The sequence below is a fragment of the Dendrobium catenatum genome, unplaced genomic scaffold (genome assembly GCF_001605985.2).
Source record: "Dendrobium catenatum unplaced genomic scaffold, ASM160598v2 fragScaff_scaffold_91, whole genome shotgun sequence".
NCBI classification, from domain to species: Eukaryota; Viridiplantae; Streptophyta; class Magnoliopsida; order Asparagales; family Orchidaceae; genus Dendrobium; species Dendrobium catenatum.
This window is the reverse complement of record NW_021318553.1, coordinates 162,780-177,066: the sequence shown is the minus strand read 5'-3', so window position 1 is coordinate 177,066 and position 14,287 is coordinate 162,780. Positions and strand designations below refer to the sequence as shown.

At 35.9% G+C, this 14,287-nt stretch overlaps 1 protein-coding gene across 5 annotated transcripts in view; it reads right to left on the bottom strand.

The window, feature by feature from the left end:
- The window catches only part of LOC110096045 (protein OPAQUE10), a 32,356-nt gene that overhangs the window by 9,688 nt on the left and 8,381 nt on the right, over positions 1-14,287 (bottom strand). For 3 of the 5 annotated variants that reach the window (XM_028696860.1, XM_020821806.2, XM_020821808.2), the window contains 4 exons: positions 7,526-7,673; positions 6,193-6,324; positions 5,955-6,104; positions 3,696-5,831 (listed from right to left, as the gene is read on the bottom strand). In XM_028696860.1, coding sequence (XP_028552693.1) covers positions 3,696-5,831; positions 5,955-6,104; positions 6,193-6,324; positions 7,526-7,673 — 2,566 coding nt within the window. Of the gene's footprint in view, positions 1-3,695; positions 5,832-5,954; positions 6,105-6,192; positions 6,325-6,827; positions 6,892-7,525; positions 7,674-7,771; positions 7,867-14,287 lie in introns of those variants that run through there. The other 2 variants (XM_020821807.2, XM_028696865.1) reach the window with 2 other exon arrangements.

Sequence of the window (14,287 nt, the reverse complement as noted above, 5' to 3'; positions counted from 1 at the left end):
TGAGTGACCCGAACCAAAGAATATCAGAGATATTAGGAGTTTTCATGGACTAGCCACATTCTATCGGAGATTTATTAGGAACTTTAGCACTATAGTGGCCCCAATAACGGATTGCCTAAAGAAAGGAGAATTTCATTGGACTACTTATGCCACTAAGGCATTCGAGGAAATAAAAAAAATGAAAGGTAGAAGCCCCATTTATGAAATTACCTGATTTTTCTAAAGTTTTTGAGGTAACCTGTGATGCTTCTAGAATTGGAATTGGTGAAGTCCTATTCCAAGAGGGACATCCAGTTGCTTACTTTAGTGAGAAGTTGAACAACATTTGGCAGCGATACTCCACCTATGATAAAAAGTTTTATGCCATCATTCAATATCTTCAGTATTGGAGACACTACCTACTTCCGCAAGAATTTGTAGTCTTTTCGGATCATGAAGCATTACGATACATTAATTCTCAAAAGAAACTCAATGCCCGACACGGAAGATGGGTTGAGTTCCTACAAGAGTACGCTTACACCATTAGACATAAAGAAGGATCTAAAAATAAGGCTTCATACGCCTTAAGTCATTGAATAATGATCACTAAAGAAATTAGGATTGAAGTAATTAGATTTGAGCGATTTAAGGAAGACTATAAAGATTGCCCTGATTTTAAGGAAACATACTCATTACTGACGACTGGATGTAAGCGAATAATCAATGATTTTTTTTTAAAGATGGATATCTTTTCAAATCCCAAAAACTTTGCATACCTAACACTTCGCTTGGAGAGTTCCTTGTCTGGGAAATACATGCTGGAGGGCTCGCTGGTCATTTTGGATAAACTAAAACTATCGCTTCAGTAGAACACTGATTCTATTAGCCTAGTCTGAAACGCGACATTAGTAAGCTGGTGAGTAGAAGCCATATTTTTCAACTAGCTAAGCAGTGAAAACAAAATATGGGACTCTACATACCACTCCTTGTACCAAATTATCCTTGGCAGGATGTGAGTATAGATTTCGTTCTAGGCCTACCCAAGACCCTTAGGAAACATGATTCAATCTGTGTGGTCGTCGTCCGCTTTTCTAAAATGGCCCATTTCCTCCCATGTTAAAAAACCTTTGATGCTTCTCAGATTGCCAAATTATATTCGATGAAATTGTTAGACTACATGGACTACCTAAGACCATAGTTTCCGATCGAGACGTTAAGTTCACTATTTACTTTTGGAAAACCTTATGGCTTAAGATGGGTATGAAACTCCAATTTTCCACTGCTTTTCATCCCCAAATTGATGGACAAACTAAAGTTGTTAATAGGAGTCTGGGTAACCTTCTAAGGACCTTAGTAGGAGAACATGTTAGAGAGTGGGATTCCAAACTTCTAGTAGCTGAGTTTGCTTATAACAATTCCGTTAATCGAATTACAGGCCTAAGTCCCACTGAGGATGTGTATGGGTATAAGCCTAAACAACCTATAGATTTAATTCCCATGTGTCTTAAGATTAGAGCATCAGAGTCTGCATCTGCATTCGCATCTCATCTCCAAAAATTGTATAAGAAAATCAATAAAAGAATTCAACAAAGCAACACTCACTATAAGCTTAATGCTAATCATAAGAAAATATTTAAAGAATTTGAAGTTGCAAATTTTGTAATTGTACGGATTCGTCCGGAGCAGTTCCCTCAAGAATCCGTTAAAAAGTTGCATGCTAGGAGTGGAGGGTCTTTTAAGATAATTTCAAAAATAAACAGTAATGCTTATGTGCTAAACCTTCCTGAAGGTTTTAATATAAATCCTACGTTTAATATTGAAAATTTAGTAACCTTTGAGGGACCTGAGTTTAACCCTAGTAATCCACTACATGATGAGCCTTGTGTGAACCCACCCAGTGAGATCCCAAACCTACCTCCACTACCCAATCTACCTCATTTATCTAATGCGAAGAGGGTTGAAGCTATACTTGACGATGAAATCATTTCCACTAAAGAAGGTGGGCACCAAAGGTACTTGGTTCATTGGGAAGGAAAGCCGATAATAAAGGGCATGTGGATTGAGCAGGATGAGCTGCAGAGGTTGGATCCATATCTGCTTGAGCTATCCGAGGCCACCCGGGGAGAATGATGGGGACATCGACAAGAGATTCCAACGCGTTTATCAGAGGAAATATCGAAGATCGATGGCCATGATGAAGAGCCTTTACTTTTGATGCACTTTATGTATTATTTATTTTTATATTTCAGCTTTTTCGATTTTACCCATATGGGTAGTTAGTTTGCTATTGTCGCCCAAGGGGTATTCTAGTCTATTTTCTTTTGTCATGTCGAGGCCTATATATATAGCCCCTTCTTATATATTGGGAGGATGATTGATTGAATAAAATTATGAGTTTTCTTTGTTTTCCTCAATGTTGAGTGTTTGAAAGAAGAAAGAAGGCCCTAGGTGAGGGCGATCGCAATACCCGTCAGCCTTTGGAAGCCTTTGGAAGCCTTTGGAAGGGTCTGAGGCTCGTAGCTCCACTTTTTTACTCCTCTCATCTCCTCCGACCTCTCCCCACTCTCCCCAACACCGCCGGCCTGCTTCCTCTTCCACCGCCCCTCATGTTTCCCCCACCTTGGTTCCACCACCACTTCCATACCAAACCCCCATACCACCGGCCACCCTCCCCATCCATCCCCTAACCTCCCATTAATTATCTTGAATGCTTTCCTTATTTAGGAAGATAAAATTTGGAGGGATTTTAACTTCAAATTCAAATAGATTTGCGTTAATTTATTTCCTAATTTTCTATCCTAATTAGGTAACTCTTTTAATCCCTCAAATCTGAAATCAATTTCAGATTTCTTTTATTTATTTATTTATTTAATTGCATTGGCCCACAATCCCAATTAAATAAATTCCCCAAATCCCCCTCCATAGGGCCGACCGCCCCCTCTCTCTCTCCAATCTCATTAATTGGAGTCCAATTAAGGATCCAATTAACTAAATTTCTATCCCTAACCCTATTTTAATTAAAATCTGAATTTACTATCAGATTTTACAATTAACTCCCTCTCCAATTCCTATCCTAGCTACCTCTCTCATACCCAAACCCTAGCCTACCGCTGGCCTTACCCCCTCCTCCCTCTCCTTCCCTACTTGCTTCACAAACCCGCCGCCCTAAGGAGTCCAAGAGAGGAGCCTTCCACACCCATGGATGGCTGACCCTGAGGTCGACCACGATTTTTCTTACAACGCACAAGGAGAAATCGATATCCTACTTTCTCCTTTCTATGAATCGGATTGGGAAAAAACGACTTCGTGGAGAGCTATGCCAACCGCATCCTTTATTGCCTCATGATTGAAGATCAACAATCCAAAGCACATTGGCTTCTCATCGGACGATCCACTCCTCCTCCACCGCCGATTACCTTCTCTTAGATCAAAGCCATTGGTGTTGCTACCATCTTAGTGGCATCGTTTAGTGTGCTGAAAGCCTCTCTCCGCTAACGCCTTTTATTGAGTGTGAGTGAGAAGATTAATTGATTGACAGATGAATAGAACATGATGATAGACCAGCCAAAGATATTAAAGAATAAGGTTGCAAATTAGGAAAGTTGCATGTTTTGGTGTTGTGCGACAATGACATTCTCCAAAAAAAAAGGCTTCATATAGAAACGCTAACCATAAAAGATTTTTCATAGTTCATGATAAAGCTCCAAGGAATTTACCAGTTTAGCTTGTGGCGCATTATTGGGCTCTGCATAAGTATTGTGAATGTAGGACACAACATGTTTTTCCACTTCGATACTTCCATCTGAAGCGACTTCTTTTTGTTCTCTGCAGTCCGAAGTTGAGCTTGGAGGGATATGAACTGTCTGGAAGCTTTCACCTAAAGTTTCCATGACATCAAGAACCTCAAAATCTTTCGCACAGAATGAATTCAATTTTTTCATTTGATGCCCAAAATCTCTCATCTTGCCATCATCATATTGACAGTTTTCTGGATTGACTGATGATTTCTTATCAACCACAGTCATTTCTGGGCCTTTCTTGCTTGTAGGAATCTTTGATTCATAGTCAGAGAGCAGGAATACAATGCCTGATGCATCATGAGAAGATTGATGCATTTTGAGTTCATCAGAACGATCAGAATCATCAGAAGAGAATATGCCATCATAAAAAGAAACATCTGTATGTTCTACCGAGTCTTCCTTCTCAGGACTCTTTTGTCGTTCAGGTATTGTGGAAACCATACGTTGAAGGCCAGAAATTGAAGAGCCATCTACCATTGAGCCACAAATGCAGCCATGATCTTTATCTTGTGTATAATTTGAGGAACTTCCATGGTTTTCAATGAGTTCTAAGGCACATTTGCTCATTTTATTTTTGCCCTCAGACTTAGGCATATGAAAATTGTAACGTTCGCATGGTTCTTTGGAGAAGTTTCCTTCGACAAACATTTCAGAATTTTCTTGTGTTTGACATGATTGATAAGAAGCATCTACTTGCTTATCATTTAGCACATTTGATCCCACTTCAATTCCACTGTTTAACCTGCTTGACATGAATTGGCCCTGAAAACTTTTGTAACTGGCATCGTTGCAGAATTTTCCCTCTTCCAATGATAGGCTATGTGCTGCAATATCCACATCTTCCTGGACAACAGGCACCAAAGAATTTATAGAAGGTTTATTCAAGTCCGTCTTAAAGTTTTCTTTGTGGACATCATTCTCCTGCATGTAACTGTCTGTAACCAAATAACTTGCTTCTTCAATATTTACATCACTGCACGTCAAGCACACGCTAGAGGAAGATGAGCATTCAAATTCACTTTCAATGAAAGATGAAATCAAGGGATTGGTGCTCTGGCTACCACAATTTCTTTTCTCCATACTATTTGGATCATTAAACTGACTTAGCCGTGCAAAATCGTTCTCTATAGAACACAAACTAGTATGAGCCAGTTCATTTTGGTTTCTCTCAGGTGGATCTATTAGACTTCTTGAAAACTTGTTTTGCTCGTCCACAAGTGAAGAGAAAAATGAGTATGCATTTTTACTTGCTAAAGTACAGGATGATCCTTCAAGTTCAGAGTCAAAAGAATAATTATCAGTTGAACTTACATCAAGTATTGAAGGTGATTTGATTTCACTTGGTGAGTTTCCATCATTTCCAGCTACTGCAGTATCTAATGAATAACTTTTGGGTGTAACGGATTTAAAGTCATCTGATGTCTCCATGTAATAAAATCTATTCTTCATAGCCATATTGTAGGTTGCAATAGCATTTTCAAAAACAGAACTTTTTTGTCTCGTGTTGCATGGTTCAACTTCTACAACACTATGAACCTCAAGATGTGAGAAAGTAGGAGAAGAAGATTGAGATTGCTGATTATCTTCTGAGGATCCAACATTTAGAGAACTCACATTCATGTAGGCTTCAACATCTAAAGTGCCAGCCACGTGCTCCGCTTTAAGGCCATTTTTAACATCCTTGTGAATTGAATCAGGAGCCCCCTTGCCAATATCAACGAAACAAATACTTGTATTCTGATCAGTTGGGTGCTCAGAATATGAAGAAGATGACAAGTTCTGAAACATACAAGTCTGCGTTTTGCTCAAATGACAATAACATACAACTTCAAAATGATTGCTCTCGATACTGTTACTACAGCTAGTTTCATGAACAAAATCATCGGTGGTCGGGGATAATCCAGGGGAGGTTTCGCCAACTATGTATTTTACATTAGTGGCATCATATGAAGCACTCAAAAATGGACTCTCAAACTCAATATCACTGAAGTTGCTTTCAGATTCAACAGACCTTGAAGCAGAATGTTGAGAATGATGCCCATAAGGAATTTTCTACATTGGATAGCATAATACATATAGAAAGCATTTCAAATTGTAGATGGAGATTTACTTTATAAAGGAGTTAATTTTAAACGATAAGACTATAAATTTAATAATAATGAATATTAAACCTACTAGTCTGCAAATTTCCCTTGCATCATTCCATGGGCTACTTGCACTGAAACTTGAAGGGCTACACCATGAAAGCTCCAGATTTCTGCGAATACTGCCCACCAAATGGGTGGGCATAGCAATGTTATGGGTGACAATATCAAAATATGGAACCTATACAGCAAAAATTATACAATATGAGTCAGATGCATAAAGGTTCAGAACCAGGAAAAAAAATTGATATGCGTCCTGCCACTCTTACATTCAATTTCTTAGACCTGGCTTTCTTAGATAGAGAACGAATACACATGCAAACTCTGCGAATATCTCGCTTCTCAACAACATCGGATGGCGAGAACAAATCAATTCCAGTTAAACCAAGGATCTGACAAATCTGTCAAGAAGAGAAGAAATAATATCAATGATCAGTCATAGAAATCTATGGCTTTAGGCAATATTCTCTGGATTAAAGGACGTTACAAGAATAGTAGTCTTCTACTATGAAGAAAAATAATTTTGCATTTTCAAACCCCTAATTGCCTGAATTAAAATCACATTCTTAAACATAACAAGATAAGTTTGCTGGTAAAAAAATAAATAAATTGAACTATTTAAATTCAATAAAATCACATTCTTAAACATAACAAGATGAGTTTGCTGGTAAATTAATTTAATAATAAATTTCTTTAGCTAAAGTTTATTAAATTTCACTATTCAGCGAATATATCATTGCTCATGTGTAATTGTCCTGTAGCATTGAGAGTGGTTTCGGCTTCTCTACTTAACTTCACATGAAATGGGTGATGAAATCAGAGAACGATTATGATTAAATTAAGGTAAATTAGGTACTTTAATACAATTAACTTCACATATATATATAAACTGAAACGTTATTACCTCATCCCGTCATTCTCCATTCATAAGCAGTTAACAAAGAGCGGCTGGGAGAGAGAGTTAGGACCTAAAGGATAGGGAATGTCTGCAGTTAGGTTCAGAGAAAAAAAAAAAAATCCTTTTCTTAATGGTTTCTTCAGCAAACGACTTCAGATCGAAGTGTTGGCTTTGAGGCTTATATGATTTAAAATAAAAATGTGCTGAAAGACAAAAATGCTAACCAAATAATTCTTGGCCCATTTCAGCTTCCAACAACCTATCTTTTTCATCAACCAAATGACTTAACCACCTAAAGACTAAGCTGTCACCCCCTAGCAAATTTGTTCTATTGGTGGTAGGCATGTAATATTAATATTTTGGGTGTTAAATATGTAAATAGCATGAAATAAAGTGGTATGTAAGTAAATTTCCTTAGTTTAAATGAAGCCAGAATCAAGCAGGTACTAAGGTTATGAGTGGATCCTACAAACAACCTAGTCTGGATTAGAAAATGTTGAGCTATAACGTCCCGGATTAAAGTAGCAGACTTCAAGAAGAAAGAAGAACCAAACAGGAAATTGCTATATTAATAAAAGGTCAGCAGTATCATGCTAAGGCATAAAGAATGGAGTACCAAATAAGACCTCAATCTCCTTACAATTCATTTTTGTATCAGAAATGCCAGTATGCAAATACCCAAGGGGGGCTATGGAATAGGATACCTTCAGAAACGAATCAACCTTGGGATAAGGCATGTATCTACCATCACTTTTTCCAGATGAAGTACGCTCATATATATGCACTTTTGAATGCTTTAGTTCACCATGTTTTCTCAGGAGCATCTTCCATACTTCTTTAGACACTTGAAACCTGCAACATCGTTATGAAAATAGAAACATCATGACCTTGTTTCAGCAGCAGAAAATCTTTCCAAATGAATCTGACTCCAACCAAGCTACCCTCCAGACCTTAAGGTGTAAAATATTCTCTTTGATGAATCTGACTCTGTACATAACATGTGCGTGATCGCAGCAAATCTTTCCAAATGATAATTATTCAGGCTCTGATAGAAAACACCGCTTCAAAATGGTAATTCGAGATGACAGCTTTGAAAATATTCAAAAATGGCATACCAAAGATGGAATTATATAAAGTCGGAGCATCAAATTTAATAAAGCCATCTATTGCGGTGTATTGGAGATTGCCTTCATCAGATGTGATTGGTAGCTTAATCTAGACTTAAATTTCCTTAAGCTCATTAGAAAAATCATAAAAGGAGCCAACAATGGGAGTGGCAAGTGGATCAAGACTAATTTGATCAAAAACACACTTAATAAAGATGTTCATGAAACTCTTTATATCGATCAAAATATATAAGCGCATTTTTTTTAATTCATGAAGCATCTTTTTATTTATATTAAAATGATAATTATCATGACACATCATCATTATCTTTTAATAGTTAAAAGATATTTATCATGACACATCATCATCTCATGAAATTTTATATAATATAAATAAAAGGTGTTCATATAACATAAAGGTGCATGTTACTAATGTAATCATAATATAACATTTATGATTATGTTACATTCTTAACAATAGTGTTCAATTAATATATAATAGTGCTAAGGTGATGAAGAAGGGACCTATGGACCTATAATTCAAGCTCCAATAAATCTGACAATTAATTTAACTCTTAAACTAATAAATCAAAATGATTAAATTTCAATATTATTCTACTATAAACATGAAATTGCACTCTTGAATTTATTATATAATATACTCCATTTGAAAGATTGAATTGCCCATAAATTTAATTATTACACAAAAAATAATTCTCCATAAAAAGTTCATAATTAGAGCTAGGTAATCCTATCACCTCACTAATTATATCTTGATCCTTGAATTCCAATTAATTCTTTAATGAATAATAAACTTTGTTACTGTATCACAAAATTCGAGCACTCAATTGTTTAGGTTCTAAATTAATTATTCAGATGAACTAATTTTTTAACTTTCAAAAATTGAAAGGAATAGATCTCATATTTACTTATTAACTTTCTCAGTCATTTGTTTCATTGTATTTCTAAGATAAAAGAATTGAATTTATATCTTCCAAACTATTTTTGAATAAGTCAAGAAATCAAATATTATAAAAAAGAGTTTATTAATAACTCAGGATTAAGATTATTTTATCTATGATCATCTTTATGATTAATTTTAAAATCTCTCTAGTTAAAATAGAATTTATTAGAGAATTTAAAATTTATCTAGTCCAATTCTATATAATCATATTATATAAAGTACCTCAATTCTTAATATCTCCATATCGAATAATCCGGATAAGATTATTCCATTATTAATGTTGATGGACCATACTAATAATATTTAATTATAGGTTCCAACTATAATTAATAATTATGAACTTATTTAGATTATTATCTATAATTCAGTCATCTTGTATATAATTATATATTGAATTATGATTACATAAATAATCATGTAATAAATATAATAATAAAATATTATATCAAATGATAATATCGATATATGCTAAACTAGTCTTTAAATATTTATTTCAACAGATGAAAGGAAAGTTTAAAAAAAAAAAGATAAAAAAGAATTTGAGTTTTGACTGCTCATCGACCTCATTATCATCGTCGTCATCGCCTCACCTCGTGTTAAGGTATAACGCTCGCTAAACTCAACAAAACCTCAAAATCCCATTAGCAGTGCTTGCAGCACAATGAGCTAACCCTCTGTAGGTGCTTTTCATAGCAAGGTGAGAGGAAGCTTGTATGTGACGCTCGCGATGAAACGGGTAGACCCTATATATGCTTTTTATAGCATGACGAGGCAAAGCTCATATACGACACTCATGACGAACATGATAAGCACTGTACGCGCTTTTCATAGCATGGAGATGACACTCCTAGGTACTCGTACGTGATTGTCATAGCGTGGTGAAATAATTTGCAAGCTCTCGTGCAGACATTCCGAAGACCCATACATGCTTTTTGTAATATGATGGGATTGAAAACATTGGTTGTGATGTTATTTAACACCAACCATATATATTTTTTGTAGCTTGGTGGGTACGTCTAGCACCTCCTAAAATTTCCCCTATATAGGAGAGACTCCAGGAGGCTGCTGAAAATGATAAATCATGACTATGCTTATGTTTATAAAACACATATATAAGACTACAATTATTAGAAGATAGAGATAGAACCAATGAGTCTCGTTTATGTTTATAAAATCTATATATTGACAAAAATTATACTTACCAGAAGAAGATAGATCTCGTGCTTCACCTGACTTTAAAATAACTCATATAAGAACAAATTATATTTTATTTGAAAGTTATAAAAATCTGAAAAATGAAATCTACTTTGAATTTTACATCACCAGATCCACAACACATATTCAAGCTAGCAGAAGGTGTACTTTGGGTCTCAATGAATTTTTGCGCACCTTCCAATGGAGATCACTTGCGCATATAATCAAATTTAACTACGGGCTTTGCTAAAAAAAATAGTACTCTGGGCCTCATGATTTGAATTTTTTAATTATTTTTTTTTAAGAATTGTGGGATTTTAAAATATTTAAATTTGAGCATTGCCTAAGTGATTGTCATTGGAAGGTGTGTAAAATTAAATTGATGCCCAGAGTACGCCTTTTGCCCGCTTGCATATATGTTGTAAATCTGGTGACATAAAATATAAATATATTCTATTTGCATATTCTTTAACTTTCAAATAAAATAGAATTTGTTCTTATATGAATTATTTTAAAGACAGACGATGGCTACGAGATTTATTATCATCATCAAATAATTATAGTTTTCATCAGCATATACGTTTTATAAATATAAGTGGGACCCATTGGTTCTATCTCTATCTTCTGATAATTATAGTCTTTGTTTATACATGAGTTTTATAAATGTAGGCAGGGCCCATGAATCTTCATTTTCCTTCTATAAATAACAAATGTTCAGTTTATTCTTTTTATTTTAATTCTGTTCATAGAGTAAGTCCTCTAAAGTTTACATTTATTCTAGTATTGACGGGAAAGTTCTGCCCTTACAAGCGAGTTTTTTAGAGTTATTTTAGATTTCCTGTAAGTCTTTTAAATGTTATAAATTTTATTTGGTTATTTTCATAATCAATTTAGATTTGGTTCCCTAAACCCTAAATTTAGTTTCAATTTCAACAACCTCTCAACGTCTCCCCCGTGTAAGATAAATTTTAGGAGGTGCAAGGCCTACCACCACACTACAAAAATTATGTATAGTTGGTGTCAAATGACACTATGGTCAATATCTTCAATCTTACCACGCTATGAAAAGCATGTATTTTTCTTCAGGGTGCATGCTTGAGAGCTTATAATTTTTTCTGCTACACTATGAAAAGCGCATACGAGTACTTAGAAGTGCTTCTCCATACTACGAAAAAAAGCATACAGGGCCTACCCACATCTGATGTGGTATATCGTCACAAGTGTTACATATGTGCTTCCCCCTTGTTGTGCTATAAAAAGCGTGTACTACAAGTGTCGCCAATGAGATTTTGAGAATTTGTTGAGTTTAACGAGTGTTATACCTATACCTTAATACAAGGCAAGACAACGATGACGATAATGGTGATGAGATTAGCGAGGGGTCAAAACACTCTCCTTTTTATCTTTTCTTCCCTTTTTACTTTCTTTTTTTGTGATTTTTTTTTTTTTTTTTGCACTCCTCTCTATTAGAGAGAGAGAGAGAGAGAGAGTGAAAGTAGTTTGTTGTAGGTGGAGTTTAGTTAGTTGTAAGATGGAGATAGGTAGGTGTTGTTCAGTTGTAGGAAGTTTAACATATTGGGTTGCTTGTCTGGAGTGTAGAAATATTTTTGGGCTTATAATAGTGAGAATGAAGAAGGGAGGCAGGATGTATATGGGTTTTAGAAATGGGCACGAGTTTGGGATGGCCAGTGGGAGGGGTGATGTGGATAATAGGTTGAGAATGGATAGTAGTAGGAAGATCAAATGGCTAAAGCACGGGATGGAATTTTGTATAGCTTGGTATTGAGTGGGTTGTTAAAGGTGGGCTGGGAGTTAAGGTGGGTTGCTCGATTGAAGGAGTAGAAGAGGGATGTGTTAGATGGCATGTTGTATACGAGCTGGGTTGGAGAAGGGAGCTAGTTAGGAAGATTTCAATCTATAATGTACTGGATCAAAAAAAGTAATAGGGAGCACTGCACAACATGGAGAGGCATTTGGCTTATGAGACTTGTACGTGTATGGAAGGGTAAGAGTTCAAGTTTGTGAGTGAGGTGTTCAGTTGAGTGGCTGCAAAGGTGGAGTTCAGTGGATGAATGAGAGATGTGCGGGTAGTTGGTTGTTGGAGTTCAGTCTGCAAGTTGTAGGTGGACGTGTCAAGAAGGTTAGGAAGGCTAAGAGAGTAAACGAGTGGGAAGGTGTTTCACAAAACCATATAGGGAGTAGAGGGAGGTTGTTAAGGCTTGTTGTAGGTAAATGATGGTGAAGTTGCAGTTGAGAGGAATGGGAAAGAAGAGTCAGGAGGAGGATTATCTATTAGATGTTTGGACCAGTTACTTGTATGAGGTAGAATATATGAGAGAAAAAAGAGAGGCACGATAAAGGTAGAGGCGTGGTAAGAAAGGAGCGGGTGTTGGGTTTGAATAGAGGGAACGATTGATCTAGATTAAGTTTTTTTTAATACTTTACTCTGATAGTCTATTGGACTGGATAACGCCATACTTTTCAGAGAGAATAGGGATAAAGCAGATTTTGTCAAGGAGATAGAATTTTATATAAATTATATATATTAGTTTAAGCAATTTCATCATATATTTATAAAATATTATAAAAATGTTAAAAAGAAAAATGAATCAACCTTGCATGCAATATTTTCTTGTTCTTCGTGCTATCTCAAAATTTGTGCAGTTGACTTCTGCACAGACAAATTTCACCCTATTTCGCTAGTGCAATATCCCATCAATATGAGTGTCATTATAGATAAATTCGACATTCTGTATGCAACGAAAAAATTCATTTTACAAACGAATGTCATTCGAGCAAAATCATGAATCGACTTCGCTCAAATTGATTGCAAGAGGTCCCCTAGGGTACATTCAATGTTCCGAGCACAATGGCACGTTCCATTTTGTGATTGGACGTCGTTTATGCAATTTTGTGCAACACCACCCTCGCAAATTGTCGCTTTTTTGTTAATCCTCAATCGAGTAATGCACAAGCAGTGCTCGTTTAGTATATTCAAGTCCAGAATGCATTAATGCGATCTGTTTCACAAATAGATGAGGTGCAGGTGGTTTTGTGTATGATCGAGGCGCTAAAGTTTTTGTTGCAAGTGACGTGTCCGTCGATTGTCTTTCTAGATACACTTAATTAATCTCGGAATGCAACAATTTGTTATTTAGGTAGATTTCAAAAAAGATATGAATGTCAAGGCAATGTTATGATATTTATTTTGTGTGGGAGAGGAAATTAAAATTATATATAAGAAAAAGAAAGTACTTATTAAAAGAAAATTTATTTGATCATTAAATTAATTGATAAAAGCTTTATATTTCAGATCTATATATTATATATATATATATATTTATATATATATATATATAGAATATATATATAATATATATATATTATAATATATATATATATATATATAATATATATATAATATATTTCTCACGCTTCTCACTTCACTCTCTCTGATATGCGCAAAGAACTCTCATCTTTAGTCGGCACAAATCTGCGAGGCAAAAACCATTGAACTCAAAAAAGTAATTCGGGACATATGAACTCCGATTTCAACGAGCTTATAGTCAAACTGAGCGTCTCGGAAATAGCGAACAACACCAAGATCAACCTAATCGCCGAATGAGTCGTTGATCAGTGTTCGAAGCGCTGTGGAAGTCAACCGCAATTCTGAGTTTACAAAACGGTCTCCGATTTTATGCCTATACTCGAATCGAACGGCTGACGAGACGATCCAACGTCGCAAGATCATCAAATTCGACATATTAGCCTTCATAATCAACGAACGGTGCATGATCAAGATTCGATATCGGCCGTTCTTCAAACCACTCTGTTCGCCCATTGATCTCAATGCTATTTACGGCTATCGCCATCCAGAAAAATATAATAGAGCCCTCATTCCTACCAAGGGGCTCAAGTAAAGAGAGAGAAGAAGAAGAGTGAGAGAAGAGAAAGCGGGAATAGGATCGACACGCTTCGTCTCCTCGGAACGCCGACCTGCGGACGAACACGATGAGGAAAAAGCTCTTGCCCGCATCGAGTCTCTTATGCGCCTGAAGAGCGAACTCTTGCCGATTTTCGGGAAACACCAGGATTGCTGAAGAAGAAGGAGAAAGGGGAAAGCAGATTCTCACTCCTCGACACGGCTCGAGCTCTTCTACCGCCTGAAGACGCCGGAACTCTGCGGATTTTTGGAACCAGGA